This window comes from Phoxinus phoxinus, assembly GCF_949152265.1.
Source record: "Phoxinus phoxinus genome assembly, chromosome: 12".
Taxonomy (NCBI): domain Eukaryota; kingdom Metazoa; phylum Chordata; class Actinopteri; order Cypriniformes; family Leuciscidae; genus Phoxinus; species Phoxinus phoxinus.
Genome location: NC_136887.1, coordinates 30,190,387 through 30,215,402, shown reverse-complemented (window position 1 = coordinate 30,215,402; position 25,016 = coordinate 30,190,387). Strand labels below are relative to the sequence as shown.

At 37.8% G+C, this 25,016-nt stretch overlaps 1 protein-coding gene across 1 annotated transcript; it reads right to left on the bottom strand.

Moving 5' to 3' along the window:
• Positions 1-25,016, bottom strand: adam19b (ADAM metallopeptidase domain 19b). Its single transcript, XM_079630918.1, has 23 exons — positions 24,711-25,016; positions 24,438-24,550; positions 23,876-23,946; positions 13,404-13,482; positions 11,998-12,074; positions 10,312-10,516; positions 9,096-9,161; positions 8,931-9,002; positions 8,678-8,844; positions 7,631-7,715; positions 7,401-7,537; positions 7,139-7,316; positions 6,942-7,031; positions 5,822-6,017; positions 5,214-5,322; positions 4,230-4,443; positions 4,053-4,130; positions 3,487-3,595; positions 3,232-3,373; positions 3,057-3,144; positions 2,384-2,608; positions 1,621-1,715; positions 1-1,288 (listed from the first exon to the last, which is right to left on the bottom strand). The coding sequence occupies exons 1-23, from the start codon at positions 24,844-24,846 to the stop codon at positions 1,258-1,260; spliced, it is 2,763 nt and encodes a 920-aa protein (XP_079487044.1). The 5' UTR covers positions 24,847-25,016; the 3' UTR covers positions 1-1,257.

Genomic DNA, 25,016 nt, shown 5'->3' with positions numbered 1-25,016 from the left:
ATAATTTATGGAAATTTATTTCTTGACATCACATGGAAGGCACTGCATTACATCATATTTTGCATAAAGGGCAACTTTTTTATTTTTATGAAAGAAACTGAAATTAAGGAAAATAAAATTACAGTAACTTTTTTCTGACTTCCTATATCAAACTATCATTACATCCAACACAATACATAATCATTTTAATCATTTATCAATATAATAAAATTCATGTAAAAAAAAATATTAAGGCATTGCATTATAAATCTTAACACTATGAATAAATAACAGTTTACCTAACATGAAAAATCTGACAGAAATCCAGTACATTGGTCATAGTTTTCCAAAACATTAAGCATGTTTGGAGAAATTATTATTAATTGTCCAGAGATTTTCTTCCCAGATGACTCACCAAAGAAAAGAAAAAAACCGTAAGATATGCATTTACATGTTTATAGGTTATTTAAACCCAATACATTCCCTGGGTTAATGCCCTTATTAAATAGAACATAATAATCAAGCGTTATCTAAAAGGGTAGAACGGTTTTTTCTCTCTCATTTAAGAATTCAAAATCAAAGCACCATATTTAATTTGAAGTCATTTTTGTCCAGCATCATCACAAACATCCTTTAAGACAGGTTATTTTTACTTGCTATAAATAGTACACTATAAATAGTGTATATGACTACACAGGATTTAACCTAAAAAGAGCCCAGTGCTATATAGTTCATATGAGTTTCTGAACTATTATTGCTATGAAAACAATCTTGTTTTTTTTTCCTTTCCAGGGATGTTTCCTGAGTACAGATTAACCATAGTACTAAACTAAATTGTACTGACAGTGCAAGTTAGTTCACAACTAGACAAATCTATGACAAAGCAACAGATGAAACTCATTTGCTCCCATTTTCCAGTTCACTCTAATATACAATGTTACTAATGCGTGCAAAAATCTACATTTCATAATCATATTCTTCTTGCAAGATATTCTTTCAGATGTCCCATGCTCTTGTTGGATTATAATGCCATACTTCATAGTTTTTTGTTATGTCTTTTCTCTGAGGTCTCTGTAATAAATAGGATGTAACATATGGCACAGGAGTAGTGGAACTGCACCCCCTGAAAAACACTGAAGTTATAGGTATCCTTAACTCTGTGTTCAAGTCAATAAGGCAGACATCACTTTGAGTGCGGCAGTTTGATTGGTCACTCTTAAGGACATCTTAAAGGTGCAGAGCTGATCGATGTAGCGCTCCAATGAGCGTCACTGCAACTCAGCTCTTTCCAGAAACTTCCCTTTGGAACCTAAAACACAATCATATAAAGTATTACTCTAATATATAGTTTTCACGTGACGTCACACCCTTTTAGTAGCGCCCACTTGGTTTTTACTAGTAAGACCATGATATTAAAAGACCAAAGATTCAATACACACCTTATTATTGATGCATATAGGCACGCAGAATACAAACGCAATGTGCAGTTTCTCAAGCGTTTTTACATAGAAAACCATTATAAAGAACACACTTAACCATTGAGCGCACCAGTCATGTGACTAAAAACTATGAGTTATTAATTATGACTTAAAAAATTACAGTGTTTCTTTTCACAGCATAAAACTTCCTCGTTCTGATTACCTGACGTTTTGGAAGTGGCCAGTAGGGGGCTTCAGATTGGATTTCCCTTTCTGCAACATGGCTGGTGCCACTGGCAGGCCATTCTTAGGCAGCGTCTGGATGATACACAGCAAATATTTTATAATGTGCAGTCAGTAAACGGTACACAGTTATTTATCGGATCTTGAACAGACTAGACCGGGACTTGACATTAACTTTTTTGCTCACCAGCCATTGTGGCGAGAGGTTTTCTAAAGTTACTAGCCACTCACCATTTTTACTGGCCACAATTTTGACATCGGTACCATGGGGGAAAACTTCCATATAGATATTTTTAATAGTATCTCATAATTTGATAGCAGGTATATTAGGCTGCTGCAACTTTAGGACCTGTCGCATGGGTCCATTATATCGTTACACATGCGTTTACTTTCTCAACCTTTTATGTCCACCTAAAACACATATCTGACTGTGTTTACATGAATACTTGCCAAGACCAGCATTGTCACATTATTTTGAGTGTATTTGACTGTTTAAATGCAATATGTGTGTCTATTCTGCGGAAAATTAGTATTGGAAGCGTTTCAGATATTTTAGTATCGATATGTATAGAAAAATCTATATTTTTTGACAACACTACATTGCACGTATTGTTTATTTTTTTAGATAAAAGTGGCTAGTAGGAGTAACTGCTGAAATCCACTGCTGAAAATAATGTCAAGCCCTGGATTAGACCTGCATTTGCTCAGGAGGACACATCACGAGACGAGAGGAAGACACTCACCTCTGCAGTCTGGGAGGGTTTGGTCATGGGACGGGGTGGAGGGGGTCGGTTGGGTGGTAGCGGTCTGGTTTTGGGGGGTACTGATGGAGACGGCTGGGACGGCTCTGAATGCTGTAGACTCTTCTTGTGTGGAGTGTAGGCTGGGACTGGAGGTGGTTTCAAAGTGGGTCGAATGATAGAATGTCTAGATCTCGATGGACCTGTAGGACTCGCCTGCGGACATGCCTGAAGAAGGACAAACTGTTGTTTATATACATCTTCTGTCAAAATCAATTGCAAAAATCATCAGTTTCACTTATTTTCCACAGTCGAACTTTTTGCAAGTAATCAAGTCGTTCGTTTAGACAGTGCAGTCGATATTCTGTATTTCTACATCAGTTGCTAATAAATGAATGCCCGAAGAGACATAAGAGAGTTGCTGTCATCGTGGAAAGACTGGTTTTGAAACTCCACTTAACATTTTTGATGTTAAGCTAATATTCATATTCTATTTCAGCTTTATTTCAATTAACGAAAACTAATTTTTAAATATTTTTAGTTGGTTAACAATAATATGGATGGGTTTAGGTTCCATGTGTTTTTTTGATGTTCAGACTAAACCCATTGATGCACAGAACCGTGCTATTGGATGGACATACTGCGAACACACACTGACAACAAAACAACTTCACACCTGTTCATCAGCGTGAGGTTTCTTTGGCTGGAACACTGGGTTGGAGTGACCCGTCGTGTGACTCTTAGTCTCAGGGGTGTCTGGAACACTGACAAAAAGAGAAATAACAACATTTCTAACACAAGAACAACCTAAAAGATGAAGACCACTGTATGTGTTTGCATTTAGCAGTTACTTGATGCATGTTTGAGTAGCAGGAGGGGCGGAGTCTTTGTTGGGGAGGAGCTTCTGTCTGCAACGGCACCAAAAGACGCCAAGGATAGCCGATACCAGAAGAAAAAAAAGGGTAAGGAGAACCAGTACAAGGGAAAGGTTGCCTGCACACGATAAGACAAGAACATAAAAACATCAAAAGGACACATTTAAAACAGGACGTTTCACAGATAACATTAGATGAAATATTCAGTTTATTAGGTGTCTGTTGACGTACTGTGCGCGATCACAGGCCCACTGTCCAAACTGCCTCCTGAACCCGTCATCTCACAAAATGGTGGTCCCCAACCCGACTTACAATGACAGTTGTGGTTATTATTGCAAAGCTGCAGGGAAACACACAACAAAAAAACTAACATTTGTTCCATTGCTTAATTTTATTTCCCAGTGAAAAACAATCTAAAGAAATAGATTATCTAAAAATCGGACATACTCCTTTTGTCACATATTGTCGTATGCAGCCATGGTCTTTAAACTAATTATTGAAACCCTACTCGCTATACAGATATTCATTCTGTATTGTAAAATAATACAATGCCTTATAAAGTCCGACACAATAGCGAATGCATTTAGTGGAAATGATCATACCATTGAAGTCTACTGTAAGTTTAGCACATCCAAAAATAGTTTGGGATTTTTTCATTGACTGTTATAGAAAGTATTTATGATATCATAGGGGGAAATGATGTAAACAGGAAATACACTGAGACTTGTAGCTCTGCAATGGCCATGCATGCATAAAGCTCAGCCAGCTCACTGCAGAAATAAGCTATATGAACTTACCCCATGGCCATGGCATTTGGCATTGCATTCATCTGCTTGCAGGAAGGACGCATTGCGGCATTCCCCTTCGAAACAGATCTATTCAGATAGAAGTTAAATGAAATGAAAGAAGAGGTCCTTCTATACACTCAAAGATATAAAGTGACTTAAACCTATTGGAAAATCGAAAAAACCTACCGCATTCTCCCCACATTTGGTCCCTGGCAGAACCAGGCCCGGGTCTAGGGTGTCATTCTGGTTGTGCTTATCTTGACCTTGCTGGTACACATGTGTCCCTCTGCACAGGATCTTCTGTTGACCATTATAGACGTTGGTGTCTATGGCGACGGCGTTGGATTCTATTGGTTTGCTGGAAGTGCTTTGGCACTGAATCTTCCCACATTTAGCATTCCTAAACAGAGAGCCCACTTGAGTCTTTGGATGGCTCAAATGATGATGTGACACTCAACTGGAATAATTTAAATTAATTTTTTATTTTTTTATGCTTTTCAAAGAAGTCTTGTATGCTTACCAAGACTGCATGCTTTTGATAACAAATACAGTAAAAACAGTAATATTGTGAAATATTATTACAAATTTACAAGAACTGTTTTCTAATGACAAAAGCTGAGTTTTCAGCATCATTACTCCAGTCCTCAGTGTCACATGATCCTTCAGAAATCATTCTAATATGCTGATTTAGACATTCATGTAGAATTATAAATGTCTTTACTGTCACTTTTGATCATTTCAATGCATCCTTAATTTCTTTTTTAATGGAAATTATTTTCTTAATGTGTATCACGGTTTCCACAAATATGTTAAGCAGCAAAAACTTGAACATATCAACATATTAGAAAAATCAACATATTAGAAAAATCCACATATTAGCACTTCTGAAGGATCATGTGACACTGAAGACTGGAGTAATGATGCTGAAAACTCAGCTTTGCATCACAGGAATAAATTACATTTTAAAATATACTACAATAGAAAACAGTTCTTTTAAACTATAATAATATTTCACAATATTGCTATTTTTTTTTACTGTATTTTTGATCAAATAAATGCCACCTTGGTGAGCATAAGATACTTTAAAATCTTAAAATCGTAATTATTCCAAACTTTTGACAGGTAGTGTAACATTTTTTTTGTTTTTGTTTTTTAGTAAATTAATCTCACCTTTCAGTGCATTTCCTGTATGCGCCCATGAGGTCTTTTCCACAGTTTCCATAGGAATCACCTGCTTCATTTACTCTAGTGAAGCAAAGATCAGGAGCAAGACGAGCATCTAAGAAATAGAGACAGAAAATTTGCAGCTGAAACAGAACAGAATAGAATATAAACATCTACTCATGTCACAAGTTACTGGTTGTGTGAATGTTAAACTCTCGGCTGGACTCGAATGATTTCTCTGATATCTGCAGAGAGCAGATGGCATAACATTCGGAGACTGAGATCACAGCCAAGCGCAGTATCTGTTCTACTGTAAACTACAGTACATCGCCAAGTGGATTTCCACTGGAAAATGTGAAAACATGGAAGAAAAAATGGCATGTGAACACACTTAGCCAACATCGCTCAAAAATACAGTAAAAACAGTGACTTTACTCCAGTCTTCAGTGTCACATGATCCTTCAGAAATCAATCTAATATGCTGATTTGCAGCTCAAGAATTGTTGAAAACAGTTGTGCTGCTTAATATTTTTGTGAAAACTGTGACTCACTGAATATTGGATGCTTGGATATATGGTGTTACATTTAAATTGTGTTACTTTTAGCAGACAGACCTTTGCCCCAGAGAGAGAGGCACTGCTGCTCCAGCGTCAGACACATGCCAGTGTAACAGTAGGCACTGCCGCCCGCACAGCTGTTGCCATCTATCAGGAAGAAGTTAGCAGGGCAGGACTCTGATTTCCCATCACAGTACTCAGGCAGGTCACAGGAGCCTGAAGGTGGACGGCACATCTCTCCTGGACTCTTCAGCTGCTCAAGAGTGCGATAGAACAAACTTATATTCATTTAATCAGCTTTTTCTTAAAATAGTCAAGTCACCTTTATTGACATAGCGCTTTATGAAATACAGATTGTTTCAAAGCAGTTTTACAGTGATTACAGAAAAACTATTTAATGATGCAAACAGAGAGTGTACAGCAGCTCTAAAAGAAAAAAGTGTCATTGTTCAGTTAAGTTAGTTCAGTGTTGATTCAGTTCCATTGGAAAGATCATCAATTAATAAATTAGTTCATTTAAACTAGAGCCAGACAATTTCATCTGTGGACATTTGTGAGAAAAAAATATCCTAAAATGCACGCCTATGTTTTAATAATAGTATTATTTAAAATGAATGATCACTGAAAGCAAAACATTTAGCAGATATTTGAGTATAAAAGCTTTAGCGTATTAGTTGTCGAGGTGAATTAATAAAGGTTTAAAAAAAATTTTTTACATGTATTAAATTACACTTAAAAATAATTTATTATTTTTTAATTCGAAAAAATGATTTACGTATCCTCATGCCGTTCCAAACCCGTAAGACTTTTATTCATCTTTGAAACACAAATGAAGATCTTTTTAACGAAATCTGAGAGCTTTCTGTCCCTCCATTGACAGTCCATGCGACTACCGCTTTGACGCTTCAAAAAGTTCATAAAGAGTTTTTCATTTCAAATATCTCACGGGTTTGGAAAGATATTAGGGTGAGTAATTAATGACAGAATTTTCATTTTTGGGTGAACTAACCTTTTAAAATAACCAATTTTAAAAACTCAAACTAAAAATTATTTTAAATCCCATTTATTTATTGAAATGCAACTTTTGTAAATGAAATGAAACAGTTTTTCTGATGCAGCACCACAGGAAAGGGGGTCGAGACAGAGAAAGCGTGAGATGAGTTCGGCAGGGGTTCACCTTGCACTCATGACAGCAAACTCCGTGTGCACACTCAGCACCAATCTTCAGCGTGCAGTTGTTGGCGTTACAGCAGGGACTTGAGCACTCCTTTGTAGTAAAGGAAACAGAAACGGAAAATGTGAGCGTGAAAGATGAACCAGGACAACAGCGTGGGAGAAAACGAGACAGAGGAAGCAATGAAACTCTCTCCTGACCTCCACTTCTCCACAATCACACTCTTCTCCTTCCTCCAGGTATCCGTTCCCGCAGCGCTGGCCCCCGTACATGAGCCTGGTGTTGGGAGGGTTGAAAAGACACTTCCCCCCGCCGGAGCTCAGGTAGCGCTTCAGCTCCTTCTGATTGCAGGAGTTGAATATACGAGGGAATGGCGCCCTACAGAACAGTTTTATTTCAGAAAATTCTCTCAGGTTTCATGCAGGTTTGGAACTATACAGTATTTTTTTCTTTAGTTCTCACCCTGTGGCAGCAGCCATGATACAGCCTCCATCCTCGGCAGCATGACAGCAACCTAGACTGTCATGGCTCATCCCAAAGTTATGCCCCATCTCATGAGCCATGGTGGCAGCGATCCCCACAGCACTGTAAGAGTGGTCCTACAGAGAGAGGCAGACAAAACAAAAAGTGAGTCCAATAAAGGGACCATTGGCAATAAAAACACAATGGAATGACACTGCAGGTGAATGTACCGAATTGACTCCACCAGACTGGTATTCAGAACACATGGCTTTAAGAGGTGCAAGACCAATGATGGTGCCATGAAACGACACACCCCTACAAAAAAAAAAGGTTTAAATACCAATAAAAATATGGCAGAATCATATCAAACCAATGCAACCAAATGGCTAGCTGAACAGATGTAGACATAGCGGGCCGTATCATACACACGACGCAATGCAGCGCCAGGCAAGTGTTTTTTGCTAGTTTCAGCCTGACGCAGTTATCATTTTCACGTCCTGTGCCACGTTGTTTAAATAGCAAATGCATTTGCACCCATCTGTGCGCTGGTCTGAAAACGAGGTGTGTTCGGGCGCATTGATGGCGCGTTGCTATTTTGAGGCAACTAAAATAGATTGCACCATTGACCAACTGAAAGTTAATGGTGCAATATATATATTTTTTGTTATTTAAAGAGCGCGTTTACTAATATGCGCCTATAGGCGGGTCCACAACGCGCGTACACTTTGTCCTGTAGATGGTCTGCTCGCGTGTTTTAACCTTGTGCACGAGCAGATCAGTTTCCTCGCTAGAGAAAGTTTTACAACCATGTAAATAGCGAATCCGCTTTTAAAGGGAATGGGAGATGAGACTCTGATTGGTTTATTGCACATTATGCCCAAAACACACCAATTACTCATTAAGAGAATAGGGACAACCCTTTTAGACCATGCGCCAGACACGCCGACCATTTTTCCCGTCGTTAAACTAGCAAAACTGTATAAGTGCACTTGCGCCGTTAAAATAGGGCCCATTTAAAGGCATATTGCATCCAAAAATGAATATTGTGTCATTAATTGGCGGGTTGGCAGGTGTTAAAGTCAAGCCCATAATTGCTACACTTGACAATGGACACTGGACCATTTTTGACCACTGAAATTTGTTGCTCAGTTTCGGAACGTCAAGTGGGTGAGTGAATGATGACAGCATTTTAAAAATGATCCTTTTAAATCCTTATCAGCGATCATTGTTATCTGCTCATGCGTTAATTAGGTGGGAGGAGCTACAGTGAGACTGACGTCACGAGCTGAGCGTTGTCATTGGGCAGCTGTGGCAGCTGTTTCCTCCTCCAGGCCAGAAACGCACTCAGGGTGCTGTAGGGGTTGTCGCTCACACTGATCTTGTCTTGATCGTTCCAGATCTCCAACCGGATCAGAGCCACGCGGATGTTCAGTGTTTTATAATACTGGCAACATAAAGTCACATAATATATTAGAGTCCAGATGTGTGATAAAAATGTGTGTTTAATGGTACAATTCACAACAATCTCACCTTATCCACAAAGTTAGCTGCTTCAATCAGCGTCATTTTGGTCCTTTCAAAGTCCCGACCGTGATTCACAAACTGAAAAAGACACACGATTAGGATGTATCTTTGACTTGGATGGCTGAAATGACCGTTGTGTCATGTAGGTGGTGATTAGAAATGACAATTTACCTCTGCATGGTCGGCCACCACCATCAGCTCCACGTATTTCATGCTACTGCTCACATCCCTTCTTTTCTGCAGGAAGAGATAGATAAGATATGGCTAAGCATAGGCTAATTTGATATACTACAGAAGAAGTGCTGAGTCACTGCTTCAAAACCTGAGTTTATGAATATAAATGCTGTGAGACACTAATTGAGACATCCTGTGTCTTCAGTCAGGGACAGACACTCTATTCATGCATACAAACGCAAAGTACAATGTGTCCTTAGTTTAGTACCACTTTAGTCAGCTCTTCGCATTTATTTAAATAACAAGTTTTATTATCTGGTACTTTCCATGAATAGGGTACAAAATAGAGCCTGAACTCCTAAAAAAATTGCTATTTTTTTTTCTTTCTTTTTCAACAAATTGTCGAAAGGAGGTGCATAACCTTCAGGAGACGTTCACTGACAACTTTAGGAGGTTGTACTATATTTTAATACGGGCTGTTTTATTTTACATTCATTTTAATAAGGTTTTGCAACACTTAGCCTATATCAAAATCGGGGTCTAAAAACAGTAAAAAGCGTGATTATTTGTACATTTCTAGCTAGAAACATTAAACAAATACAGAAAAAAATTTTTTTAGGAAAAAATACTTAATTTAAACCTTAAAAAGTCAAACATATTTCAAAATGTACTTCAAAGGCCAATTATATGAAATTCCAATTTTGGAATACATTAAAAATGTAATATACACATTACACACGGCCAAATAATATATATGGGAAAATATAGGTAGATAAAAACTCTCTGAAAAAGATATATTTTTTATCAAATATTTTTTAAAAAACATTTTTGTATATTTTGAAATATAGGCCGATTCAAAAATGTACATGGGAATAAACTCAGGATTTAAATTCAGGTCAGGACCTCTGAGGTGGTACAGGCCAAATTCATCATTTTAAGGGGTACACCTATATTTATGGTTTATAAAACTAGCTACGATTCATGCTAGGTTCACAACAAAAAACATAGGAAATGTGCCTTCAATGCTTTAAAAAAACACCATGGGCACCAACATGTACCATATTCACACCAAGTGCTGTTGGAACTTTTTTGATGGTGAAGCAACAAAAAGTTAGACAATGAGCTTCTTCAAATTAAACGTACACTGATCCGAGAGGATCTCTAGTTTGACTTTGGGTGAAATGTTCTTGCACAACAAATACCATGATCTCACCCTATTGGTCTGCTGAGGCTTTGCCATGACATCAATCAGCTCTTGGAGGCTTTCCGTGTGATTCCCGTCTCCATGGTGGTGTCCGCAGGTGCCCGCTGGCAGTTTCAGGCTCTGAGCGTTGTATACGGCATGTCCCTGAGAGTGTGTTTGGTTAGCTAGCGGTTCGATCATGTAGCTCACGCTGGTATTGACTGTTATCATGCCCCTGGGGATTGAGAAGACAACATGTCAATCACAAGAAACTTTAAATTTCAATGATCAAGTGGAAAATCAGAGTCATGGACATTTAAACAGGCCTACAGGATGGAAACCTCTCAGAAGGGTTTTGCACGGGAAGCAGCTTCACCACACAAAATGATCTTTATCCCGGATGGGAGGGTGGAAGAAAAAAGGGAATAAAACGGAATTGATAGCCAACTTGTGTTTATGCTGAACTGGTTAATTTAAGCAAAAACAGATTTCCTTGCTTCCTGGATATCCAAGTATTCTCCAAACACCAACCTAGTTACACACACAACACTTCACAGATGTACAGGGACGCCCAACTATCAATGACTTCCACTGCAGAAATGGACAACAATATGCAAGGCACAAAAATAACTCAAACCAAATATTATGACGAACTAACAAACTTACAGTTGCATGGCAATATTATGTGAACGTTTACTGTCTATGAATGGTGAAAGTTGCAACTTTCTGTAGGAACAGGCATCCTGCAAAGATAAAGAATACTCAATGACATTGACAAGAGTTCTTGAATGGCAACTAAAGATATGCTAACACATCTGTTATATGATACATAAAACTCTAGACAAAATGTTTTCATGGTGCTCATTTAGTGGAATCGTACACCGCAGCTGGGAAATGCATCTGGAAGGACGTGTGTATACTCTATAAAATTCTCAAGTTTTTCTCATCTCCAATCAAACCCAACTCACTCAAGCTGTGCTGGCTCATCGATTTTTTTGGATATCAATCAATGTGTGTCTGTTCAGACAGGAAATGGAGTCTCTGAACGAGCTGGAGCTCAGCAGGACTCTATACATCTAGCCTCGGCCCACTCAGAAACCCAGAGACCCGGCCGCGCTGCTGCAATGAACTCGCTGAACTCACTTCCCGTGCTAATAAACTGGAACTTTTGCGCAACAAAGACAAGTTCTCATGATGCAAAGTCATATCACTACTGAAAGTCACTATTACTAAGTACCATAAAAGACAGTTTTGCATGATAATAATAACACTATAAAATTTAAATTTGATGAACTAAAGAATAAAATGAAATATTTTTTTAGAAAACTCTTTTCGTTCAGAAAAATATCATGAATTAATAATAAAATTAAGCTATAGCTCACAAGATGCCATGGGTTATGATTGTACCTTGGTTTAAGGTGGAGAGTGTCATTTCAGAACCACTAGTGGCACCAAAATGAATTGCAAAAAAAAAACTTTTCAAACTTCCCACATCCAATGATTGCATCCCTGTTGTCAATATAAAATTATAATAAAATAAGTGAAGTACTGTGCATTTACATGTGGCTCATCCAATAAAAGAGTTGTGTAGTTACAGTACAAGCATTACATTACAATCCTCTAAATTAAAGATCCATTGAACATGCAAAATAAAAACATAATTAAATAAAGATACTTTTTCACACAATACACATGCAGATCTGCTGTGGTTGTTACCTGAATCCAGCACAGGTGCTGATGACGAGACTAGACCCCTGGATCCCCTTGACTGACCCATGATAATAACAGTGATCCTGAAACCAAGATAACATAACATACTGTAAGTATAACATTAGAGTAAATGAGGTTTTGAAGTACTATATACTATATAAGTAACTCACTGGCCTGATGGCCAATCTTCACTCATTTTACATTCCATCAGTAAGAGCAGAGTGTGAAGGTTGAATTAGCAGAGCAATATCACAGTTGCACATAAAATATTGCAATTCACATAACATAATAGGAGACATATGAGTACAAAGAGGACAAATTGTTGGAGCGCGTCTCGCTGGCTCATCTGTGACCAGGACAGAAAATCCCTGTGGTGTATCGAGAGCAATGTTATCCAGCGTAATGTCGGCATACCACCGGCACCAAGTAGAACGAACCACATCCAACAGGAGTGACTGTTGACGCAAGAGGAAGCCGGCTGAAAGGGATGTCTGGGTACTAACCCGAATTGTGTCCAAAAAACATAAAACCATCACTGCAGAAATAAATGTGAACCTCGACTTTCCTGTTCCCACCAAAACTGTTCGTCAGGAGCTCCACGGGGTCAATATTCATGGTCGGGCTGCTATAGCCAAACCTTTGGTCACTCATGCCAAGGCCAAGCGTCAATTCCAATGGTGCCAGCAGAGGAAATATTGGGCTGTGGACAATGTGAGACAAGTATGATCTCTAATGAGTCCACCTTCACTGTCTTTCCCACAGCCGAGAGAGTTACGGTGTGGAGAAGACCGAAAGAAGCTTAACACCCGGACTGCTGCGTTCCCAGAGAAGCACGGGGCGGATCACTGATGGTTTGGGCTTCAATATCATGGCATTCCCTAGGCCCACTACTTGTGCTTGATGGCACGTCACTGCCAAGGACTACCGAACCATTCTGGTGGATCATGTGCACACAATGGTTCAAATATTGTACCCTGAAGGGGGTGCTGTGTATAAGTAATTTGATGAACATGAAAGTGAAGTTGAGAATCTCCCATGGCCTGCACAGTCACCAGATCTAAATATTTTTGAGCCACTTTGGGGTGTTTTGGAGGAGCGAGTCAGAAAATGTTTTCCTCCAATAGCATCACATTGTGATCTAGCCACTGTCAGGAAAGAGGAATGGCTCAAATCGCTCTTGTCATTGTGAAGGACTTGTATCTCTCATTCCCTAGATTAACTGATGCTTTATTGGCTGCAAAAAAGTGGCCCTACACTATGCTAATAAATTGTGGGGTCTAAAACCAGGTATTTCAGTTTCATTGTCCAACCCCTGTCTGTATATAGTATATATGACAACTATAGTTTATCATAAGATTACTATGACAATATGAACTATTCACATGCTATCCTGGAATGGCTCTTAAACTCACCCTGTTGGAAGGCCTGGAAAACTGACGGTTTCCATTTGGATCATACCATACCTCCTGATATTCAGAGGAGAACAGCTCCCTTAGAGAAGAACACACACAAAAAGACAAAATAATTCAGCTATACATTTAATATGCACAGCTGGTAACCAGACAGCTTCTATCACTTCCACAAAGAAATAACATAAACACTTCAAACTTGTTTCCATTCCTTCTCTGGGGTCAAACATGAATCAGGATTTGGTACTTATTACATATATTAGGTTATTGGGAGAGGAGAAACCAAGAGGCCTTACTGGTTATATTGAGTATTTCAAAGGATTTCTGTGCAGAAAATGGCAGACCTCAATGACCTTGAGCTCATTAAAGATTCATCTAAAGTGTCTGAATGCTTTGAGAATCAGAGATCCACAGTAAGTGTGCTTACAGCGTGAGAACTCTTTCTCCTTAAAGGTTGAAACAAGACCACTAAGTGCTAAACTTAGTGCTGGTCTAACAAACGACTTTCACAAAGACTGCATCACACTCAAATCTTTTCGTAGCTACAGCTTACGTATATACTATAAATACAAAGTACAGTGTCATACATATGTTTCCTCCACATCCTTATTAAAAAAGCACGACTACCACTTCACAGACACCAGCAACAAATGTGTTCCTATAGCATGATACTGGATATTGGATAACATGAAGTGGATACACTTTATATTGTCCCATTAATTATCATTAGTTAATGCATGCAACTAAAACTTAACTAAAATGAGCAATTCATTTGTTACATAATTTATTATTTTTTTGCAAACGTTAATTAATTAAAATACAGCTGGTCATTGTTAGTTCATGTTAGCTCAGGTCCAATAAATAATGTTAACAGTTCCTACATGTAATACTTTTTAATAATGTATTAGATAATGTTAAAATTAACATTAACTAAGATTAATAAATGCTTTAGAAGTATTTTCATTGTTAGTTCATGTTAACTATTGTTGTTTGCTGCTTTATTCTGCTTTATTCTGCGGTGTGCTTTATTAAAATAAATAAATATCATTAAAGGCACTTAAAAATGAATAATACTACAACCCATACATATTTATATTCTGGTTTATGGGTTTAACAAAGCAAAATATAAATACTTTCCTTCTCAGCATCTCAGCAGAGTAAATATGTTAAACAATAAATATGTGTAAATAAATGTAATTTATTTACAATCTAGACACATTTAAAAAAAATAATAATAAAAAAATAAGACAAACAAGAAATGTTCTGTCAATCAAATTATTTAAATTATATTTTGTATTGTCAAGTATTGTCTGTGTTGTTTTGGTTCTTTCAGTTTAGTTTCATTGTGTTTAGTTGTCATACTCATTTGTTAATTGATTATCCTCACCCGTTAAAAGTGTGTGCTAAATGATTAGATGTAAGTGTCGTAATTATGAGATTCCAACTTTAAAGAGCCTTCATGTCCTTGTAGAATTCATAACTTGTCATTTTTGGGGAGCTCCGACTTGTACCACGTGACCGCTGTACAACATGACCGCGGCAGATTCATTTTTGTCAGATAGTCTTGCCATAGAAATGCATAATTGGATGTGAGTGAGCAGCTCTGTGTTATCATTTCACAATTAATGCAGCATTAGTATTTTACCCCCCGTTTGGTTAATTTATTTGTCTTTTCTCATTTTTGTTTGCTCTATTCCTGCAGGTTTAGTGTTTGAGTTTTTGTTTTCATTTAATATCTTCTTTGCAAATAGATCCACGCTTCAACTCTCCGTACCTGCAACCGCGACACGCACAAAGCAATTCGAAGTCGTTATTTTCAAATGAGAATTTTGATCATTTCTATCAGTGCGTATGTTCCATTAGTGTGTTTGTAACACCTTTTTTTAGCCTTTATATTAAAAAAATAAAGTGATGCATTGTGAACACCTATAAAATCATTCACCATTCAGTTAAAAATGGGAACTGAAACAGTCTGCTACCACTACTCTTTTACACACACACACACACACACACACACACACACACACACACACACACACACACACACACACACACACACACACACACACACACACACACACACACACACACACACACACACACACACACAAACACATAAATCTAAAGCGTCTGTCTCTCTTTGTTTTAGTTAGTGGGCCCAACAACACTTGCTCTGGACACAGTCCAGACCTACTGGGCTGCGACCTCCATCACCCCCACGCAGGCTACAAGTCTGCACTGGCCCTGCAGGACCCTGGATCTCTGCCAGGGAGAAAAAGTGTCATGGACGCGAGTGCAAAGAGCCCCTCGGAGACATACCGGTCATACGGGCATTCTGATATATGTAGGGCCTTTAAAATAAATACATGCTACAAGTATAAATACTAGCACACAGGGTCCTTTAAGGTCATTTGAGCATATTTAGTAGCATCAACATACATTTTAACAGTTTAAATCCCATTTCCACTCTTTTAAACAGACAAAGGCTATTAAAGACATGACATTTACTGGAGGCACACTCAGTGTTTGACAGACAAATGATGAAGGTGTACAATATGCCATGTCAGACTTATCATGTCACAGCGAACACCAGCAAGGCCATTTCTCTTCCAGATACAGTCCAAGAGGGTGGAAAGGCAGCCAGGACAGAATTGGGGGCAGTAGGCCAGGGGGTTCTTGAGTGTATCTGACACACTCTCAAACAATTCATGCCTGTTGATCCAATCTGCCGAGCAGTCAGAGGGAACTGAAACAAGGCCCGCACTGAATCTGCCACACCGCCACCCAATGACCCAAAATGTGTTGCTATATTAAACCCAGCCACAAGCAGCCACTGGGCCAACCAGAAGACTCATAAATTAACAATAAACTGACTCTGGCTGTGCATGACGCTATACATACTGTAGTCCCTTAGGCTCTGGAAAAATTGAGTGAGTGAGACAGAAATAGGTTTTATTTTACTGACAGAAAGGATGTTGCACATACTAGGTGGGCGATTAACAAAAATTTTAAGTGGCGTTGTGGCAGTTGTTTTAGCTACACGATTACAAACACTTACGGAAAGACACCTATAAAACAAAAGCTGGCAAAAATAGACCATGCAGAGATTTTGATTGTGGTCCAAACTAGCTAACCAAGGAGTCAGTGAATAACGTTTCTCCTAACTTGCCAATGGTCGTGAACGCTCATTAGTATTTCGTACCCCAAATTATATTGCATTTCACTTTCTCTTAAACAAAAATATATAATTTGTCCCTATGAAAATGGGATTATTTAACATATTGTTTTTATGCTATGAAATATTTACAGATTTTTATAAAGTAACCATAATAATAACGTTTATAATGTCAGTAATATTTCAAGATGAACACTTACTGGACTAAAACAACTTAGGCTTGCTTGATTATCCATCATTAATCAAGCACCCCCCTTTTTTTTAATAGACATGAAAATGCACATTCCGAATTTAAATGGTTGTAATTCAAGAATGCTTTGGAATATAGATGTAAGATTGGTCTTGTTTTTAAGAAGACAGATTTTTGTAGAAGTGAAATAAATTAAGAACTGACCGTTAAACAGAAAAAAAGTTATAGAAGTTTGCGCTTATGAAAATGTACAATGTTAAAAAATTAATTATTCATATTTTATATAAAATATGTATTTTCAAAACCTGGTGGACTCTAAAACGGCAAAAATCTGAACAAGTTGTGTTTCAAATTTTAGGTTGATATCTCAAAAAAGAAGCTTTCAGTGAGATTTTGTTTGGGCGCAGTACCACACTTCTCCACTAGTGGACATTACTGCCCATATAAGGGCGCCTCCATTTCCATATGTTGTTTGAGTGATCTGAACCATTATTTTTACAATTTTCATACAATTTATGAAGTAGACATCCTATTCAGAAGTAGTATTGGAAGTTTGGCAGATTTTGAAATTAATTCAACCTCTAAGAAACACAAATAGAGCACGTAGGCCTATGTGCATTATAGCTCGCTGCCACATCACAAATGGTGAAGCTATTATTTTTTTCTTTATATTTAAAACATTTTTAGACCTTTTTTTCTAAAACAATTGAATGGATGCTATCTTTTGAACTCTTGGCATGAACACAAACTGAGGTTTCTACCATTCTTTCATGATTTCAAAATAAAGGTCTGAACACGCCTTAGGAGTATGAAAATATTCTTGTTGCAAATTGACAAATCCTCTGTAATTTATTTAGAAAATCAGTCACCAAATATGTAAACTAGAAATTGTAAGCTTTCAAATTATATATAGTTTGTCAGGATTAGTTTAGGTTTACTATTTTAAATATGTAATGGCTGTGGTCTATATAAGGGGTTAAAAATGGGTTAATATAAGGGTGCCAATATAAGAGGTTACATTTATTTTTATTTTTATGTGAGTATCGATACATCAGGCTATTGAGGATTGTTTATTTTGTACATCTCTCAATCATTGAAATGCTTTGCATAATAAGTTTTTCCCCCACAATAAAAACTACATAGCTTTGATTAAAAAACAAAGCATTTAAATTTCATCTTATCAGACATATAATTGGAAGATATAACGCAACAACTTATATTTATGTTGTTAAGTAGTCTGCTATACTTTTATAAGAATCTCATCGAAATTAAGAATGACTTTTTGGCCATACAAGCAACTGCATCAAATTGTATATTTTTGATAAGTTTGAGACGTTTAAGTGGAGCGACATACAGTATTCTCCTATATCCTACTAGTCATAAAAGCCTGATGTATCAAATATGATACTCAACAAAGGTTTTTGGGCTATTATTTCATATGTCAGGGTTTACAGGGTCAAATCCCAGGCTCAGAATAATAAAAGCCCTCAGAAAAAAATGGTTCTGGAAAACCAACGAGGCAAACTTTTGGTGAAAATGGATTGAAACACGATTGTATGCAATGTAGCATTTTGTTCCCTAACTTCACATTTATAATGTTAATAAATAATCTTTCTTTCTTCTTCCCTCTGTATTATAAGGGAAAATAATTTGATAAATTACCCCACAAAGATGCAAAATACCCACACAGAGCACTAAAAGCTTTGGCACGAGGCCCGACAGATGCAGTGATGAAGAGCTGTGTGTGCAGCAGAAACAAAGAGCTCATTTCAGTACAGACGAGCTGCGTCTCAAGGGTCAGCGGCCTGCATTTTCTCCTCATATCAAATGACATCACTCTAGATGGAGGAGGGAGAGAGAAAGATGAAATAAGGACAGAGAATGATTGGAAAGGGCAAAAAGAGAAGAGGAGACAGGCTGGAGGGGAGGATGATGTAATTGGGGGCATTGCCTCGGCCATTGCCGTAATGGAGGGGCTTTTATTGCTCTGTTTCAGAGAGTATCAGAGCCTAAAAGCCTGTCTGAACGGTCTGCCCTCTGACTGACAGCCCGACAGCCCGTCAGCCTCCCAGAGGGGTCATATGAAAGTCAAACAAGCCAATGCATGAATAAGAAAATAAACAAAAGCAACAGAATGCAGACGGCACACATAAGCACATAAAATCATTATTGACCCTATTTACTTAGCCTACTGTATCATATTTGATACTCAAATTAAATTTCTAAGGCCTCTAAATGATCAACATTATAAACATTTTGCTGAAAAAAAAACTGTTGCACACAATCTAATACATGCCTGTTGTCTGTGTATACCGTTTTAGCAATTTGTTACGTCCGTAAGGACGTTTATAGTATGGTGTGTGTGTTGTATTATGTTTTTTCCCGTCCTGTTTGTTTCTCTTACTTTCATTTTCTTAGGTTGTTGCTGATTGGCTATCTGGCTTGTCAGTCTAAACTCACAAGATGAGTGGCCGCGCCTTGGGAGGCGGGATCTTCATCAGCATGATGAGTGACACCTGGTGAAGCGGATATTTAAGAACCATGCTGCTGCCAGTGTGTTAGAGAACTTTGTATTGAGAGAGCCTTTGTTTTGCGACATGAACTTTGTCTTAGCTTTGCGATTGAAAGCCTTTTAGAGCATTTGAGAACCTTTATCTTAAAAGAGGCTGGATATTGAGAGAGCTTTTGGTTTGAGACATTTTGTTGGAGAAACTGTTTGTGTTTTATTTTCGTTACGTTGTTCACATGTATGTTCATCGTTCCTTGTTTTGGCTGTGCCCAAAACCTTCTCATTTGTGAACGTTGCGGTCTACAAAGGAGAAGGGTATAGGTAAGATTGTCACGTGACATACATGGTACACACGTAGTTAAAAAAGGCTTTTTATATTTTTTGAAAGATTTTGACAGACCTGACAGAATTTCTTCTTACTTTTCGACCATATAAATAACATCTTCACCAAATTGCATATTTTTGCTCAGTTTGGGCCTCTGATTAAAACTGAGATGTTTTTGTTTTTCTCGAGTATGAGCTCCATATTCTCCTATGACATACTATATGAGCAACAAAAGCCTGATGTATCAAAAATAATACTCATCAACAATAACAACAACAACAACAACAACAAATTTGTCTAAAGGTTCAATACTGTTTTTACAGGGTTAATGCACAGTCCAATTTTTACCTAACACACACTTTTTATGATCCAATTAACTCCAGATGGATAAAATCAAGTCCTGCTCTAAATCATTTCCATTTCATTAAAAAATATGTCAAATTACAGAAGTAAAATGGTTGTGAATGACATTTCATGTTGACTTCAAATTAATCACCACTAGTGACCTATAATGTAAATCCCCTGGTTATGTATCATTCTGATGACATAAGCCAACATTGTGAATGAAAATATTAGGGAGGACGTGGCGTCAGACTCAGACCATCGACTAATGTTTCCTCTGAGATCTGTTAGCCCTCCGGAGAGAGAAATTGGACGAAAAAAAAGGAGGGATAGAGTAAAAGAAGCTTCACCGACAGGTCAGCAGACATAGTCTTGAGTCTGTCAAGAATCATTATAATGCATATGAGTGCAAAAAGAGAATGAGGACTCAAGAGAATCAGTTGGGTTGTGGGGTTCACAGCTACTTCTGAAAACCCTAAATGATATCTCCCCAAACCGTCCCCTGACACCCGAGTCACAAACCCCCTGTCTCAACAGCCTCAGAAGACCTGAATCAGCAGTGCCCTGCCTGGATCTTAATCCCATTCCCCTCCTCCGGGTCCATGAGGGCAAACATTCATTAGGATAAAAGCCCGGAGTCTACGGCAACACACACACACAAGCTTTCTCCTTCAGACTGTGATGGATCTATCCTGGAAGACGGCCACTGACTACAGATGCCTAGAGACTCACAGCTGCTTTTTGAAATTCTATGCATGAGCTCTCAGTTTTAAACAGGGTGAAGGAGAAGTACAACTCAACAAGAACGTGAAAAGCAGAAAATCTTTATCATTTACATCACTGACAGCCAGCTATTCCCCTGAAATCAAACATACTACAGCTACATAATCCTTAATAAGCTAAGAACCTTGTGGAGACCATTATATACGCTCTGAGAAAAAAGGTACAAAAAGAAGCTGTCACTGGAGAGGTACCTTTTCAAAAGGTACACTTTTGTTCCTCTTGAAAAGGTATTGCCCTAGTGACAGCTTTTGTACCTTTTCTTCTGACAGTGTATCAGCATTAGTAATTGAATAATAATAATTATAAGAAGTTATAACCTACATTATGGAGCATGTTTCAAGATTGTGGCTAAATGTGGTTTACACACAAGTGACAATTGAATTCTGTGTGATAGGCTGTTCAACTTCTGGCTGGGTTAAACTAAAATGAAAAATAAAAACATAAAAATAAAAGCAAATTCTAAATATTAATAAATACTATAATAGTAAATAATATTAAAACACTGTTGCTTTAGGTTTCTCTTTCTATGACATTCTGCTCGTTATGCAAGTTTAAAACAAATGCTGTCTTTGCAGTGCTTCTGTATTTAAAGTGTTATTTGTAAAATACAGATATGATGATATGATGAGTAATATAATATGCACATAAACATAAAAAAGTCAATAACTGGCTTTAACTGTTAAGATTTATCACTTCAACATGTAAAAGATTATAAATGAGTGCGCAGTGGCAGTTGTGAGACGAGCGGAAATTTCTGGCAAAATATGCCTGTCAAAATCATCTGTCAAGAAACCTAATTAGCATGGACTTTTCCCACTGGGTGACCCATGGGGTGTAGACGGAGGTTAAAAGTGTAACGAGAGGGAGAAATAACGAGAAAGACAGAAAAAATTATTAATGACTACACTTGACCTCAATTAGTATTAACCCGAGCCTTTGAACTGAGATGGATATCTTTAAAACCATTTCCCTTGCTTTTATCTCGTCGCACAAATATTGAAATTATTATAAAGGCAATTAAACCCAGCTTGTATTAATATTCATTGCTCAGACATAAATGCAGGAATGAGTGAGTTATAGCTGACCCTGCATTAATTTTGCAAAAGCCTTAATCGATAAACAGTCCACATGAAAGAAAATGTTGCTCAAACCCCAGACATACTAAAATAGTGCTGCCGAGACACTGGGGCCGCAAAAAGAGAAATCTCATTTCACTGCTACTCGAATACTGAATATACTCTTGACAATAAAGGTTTCAAAAGGGTGTTCTTGCAGCGATGCCATAGAATAAGCACTTTTTCTTAGTGTGAAGAACATTTAATTTAATCTAAAGAATATTTTTCCACTATAAAGAATCTTTTGTGCAATGTAAAGGTTCCATTGATGTAAAAGTTCTTCATGGAACCATCAATGCCAAATTGAATAAAGGACCTTTATTTTTAAGAGTGGTGGCATTGCAAATGCTGAATTTCCAGTTGATTCTATATTTCCGAAGTACCTCACACCCACACAACAGAACTGATAAAATATTACTTTGTATGGCCATTAACTATTGATGCTACTCTTCAAAACACTGCTATTGGTCAGTCACCATGACCTCTGTTAGTTTGACATTACGTTAGATTGAAATCCAGTAAAGTGTCTCTCCGACTCCGAATAAGGATGTTGCTCAATCATTTTTGTGAAAATTACAAAATGCTAAACCGCACACTTCCCAAAAACAAACTGACACAATGCTTGAGAAACGGTGCTGATTGTTTTCATCACACCAATAGCATCTGTGACAAATGACCAGCAGGGTGCCGTTCCTAGAGTTCTCTCTGTCAGACAACATGGAGTAGTGCTCTGGATGGATCTTCAGTTGGTAGCCTATGGCTATTCCATCTGCTCTGATTTCCAGATAGGACCTTCACTAATGTGACACCAATTAGACCAGGGTAGGGTTGCACCAGCCATTCGTAAGTTCTTAAAGGTATAGTTCACCTAAAAATTGTAATTATCCCATGAATTACCTCAAGCCATCCTAGGTGTATATGACTTATATCTTTCATCCAAACACAATCGGAGTTATATTAAAAAATATCCTGGCTCCACCCATCCATCATCGATCATTTTTGTAAGAAAAATATCCATATTTAAATCTCAGTTATTATTCACTCCCATTATAAAGCTCGGAAGAGCCAGGATATTTAATATAACTCAGATTGTGTTTGGCTGAAAGAAGAAAGTCATGTAAACCTATATGGCTGGAGGGTGAGTAAATTATGGGATCATTAAAAATTTTGGTTGAACTAATCCTTTAAATTGGATTGTATAGTCGGCACTAGAGGCTTAGTAACTAGCTATTTTTTAACTAACTCTGTACTTTATTCAGTTGCACCATTTGTTCTCTTTGTTCATACGATGGTGACACTCAATGATCCAATAGCAACCTTCAAATATGTGAAATTCAGTTAACACTCTTAAGAATAACGGTTCTTTATTGGCATTGGTGGCTCTTCAGATTATTAAAATGCTCTTCACTCTAGGAAAGCAATGGTCTTCTTTTAAGAACAGTTCACCAAAAGGTTCTTCTATGGCATGACTGCGAAAACCCGTTTATTTTTATAAGCACACAGCTGGTGTAACCGGCTCCAGGAGAGGATTGTGCTGGTTGCACCGTGGTTTTTCCTGAGGCATCCAACACAATCCTTGCCACAAGACAGCAAAGCAGGATGTCTTTTAAAGTCCTGTCACTAGCCACTTAATGCCAATGATACAGCTCAGAAATAATCAACCTTTATTCGGTCGTCAACCTGTTATCTTGTGCACTTATCCCCTAATGGCAATGCACTCCAGGGGCAGAAACTAAACCATGTGACACACTCCGCTTCCTGTGTCCTGGAGCAGGAGTATCAAATGTCATTCCCATATGGTTTAATGCTCGTGCGGTGCAAACGCTCTCCATCAACAGATGTACATATGCTTGTGCCAAAATGAAAAGGGAAACCACATAGATGTGTATTTTTGGTGCAGCGCTATAAACAGAATTTCATATATCACGACACCGCCAGTTGGTAAGTGATATATGGCTACAGTGGAGTAAAGCTGGACGGCAGGGGATGAAACTGAATGGAGATGGTTATTTATAAGACTACACGCACAAACTCACTCATTTCTCTGGAGTTGTAGAATCAGATCTTCTCCTCCCGCAGTTATCTTGACCTCTGCCTCAGACGGATGCTGGGAAAGGGAAATCAATCAGGTTATCTAGAATTACCCAATAATTTCCATTATGCAAATTTGGTGATACATACTTAGGTAAAAAGATTATGAATGAGGCAGGTGGTTTATAATAAGTATTATACATACAATGGGGTCTAAAAGTCTGGCTTCCATATAAATACAAGATTCTCTTTCAATCATTCTCAAATCATTCTTGATAACGTGACCACCAGATTTTTACTATGGAGCTATGGAGTTCATGCAGCTCTAGTGCTGGAGCAATATAGCAAAGACTTTTATTTTAAAAAACAGTTCAACTTTTCACTGGTATATTACTGTATTGGATTAGAAAAGCAAAATGGTATTATAGGTTTGTTCCCCATATGAACAAGCCATTTGATGACAAATTAAGTTTGCAAATGTGGAGTTTGCAAATATAAGCACAATTAGCCTAACCTACATTGTTGCAATAGCCTACTATTCTCTAAACTACATACATTCGACATTACCTTAGTGGCCATATGAGATCTTTTGTGTCTGGCTGGGCTGATCCACTCTGGATAAGTGATAAAGTGCTGCGGGTTGTCATGGATGCGATATGAGTCTCCATGCCAACGTTCATCTAATAGTACAATAAATCAATCACGTGATCAATAAATAATAAATCTGACACAATTTCCAGAGAACGTGTTCCAGCGCGCAGCATCTTCAATTCCACTGTAGAATCAAAGCAACACAATACCGGTATTATTTTATGGTGACTCTAATACAATAAGACTCACCCGTCTGCATGTCGCCGCCATGTGCAGTGCATCTTAAAGAGAGATGTAAACAACAAAAACATAACAATAAAAACAAACGGAACTGCACTGCGCCCGCGACCATGCAGCGATTTAAATCCACGCCCTGAAGCATCATAAATTAAATTAAATGTAAATATAAAAAAAAATGCACGAAATAAACGAGCCGTGCAGAAGGAATTACTATCGATTATGAATAGCATTCATGTTGAACAGCACCGGTATGTGTGACTAGAGTCCGACAGAGGCACTGAGAGGAGCGCATCTTTACAGCCCTCTATCACCCTC

What these genes read in the sequence shown, in the direction of transcription:
- adam19b (XM_079630918.1), bottom strand. Translation starts at nt 24,846, where the DNA reads ATGATGCTTCAGGGCGTGGATTTAAATCGCTGCATGGTCGCGGGCGCA. An exon ending in CCTCTCTCTCTGGGGCAAAG is followed by an intron (nt 5,323 to 5,821) that starts GTCTGTCTGCTA and finishes TCTATTTCTTAG; the next exon opens with ATGCTCGTCTTGCTCCTGAT. An exon ending in AACCCTCCCAGACTGCAGAG is followed by an intron (nt 1,716 to 2,383) that starts GTGAGTGTCTTC and finishes TGTATCATCCAG; the next exon opens with ACGCTGCCTAAGAATGGCCT.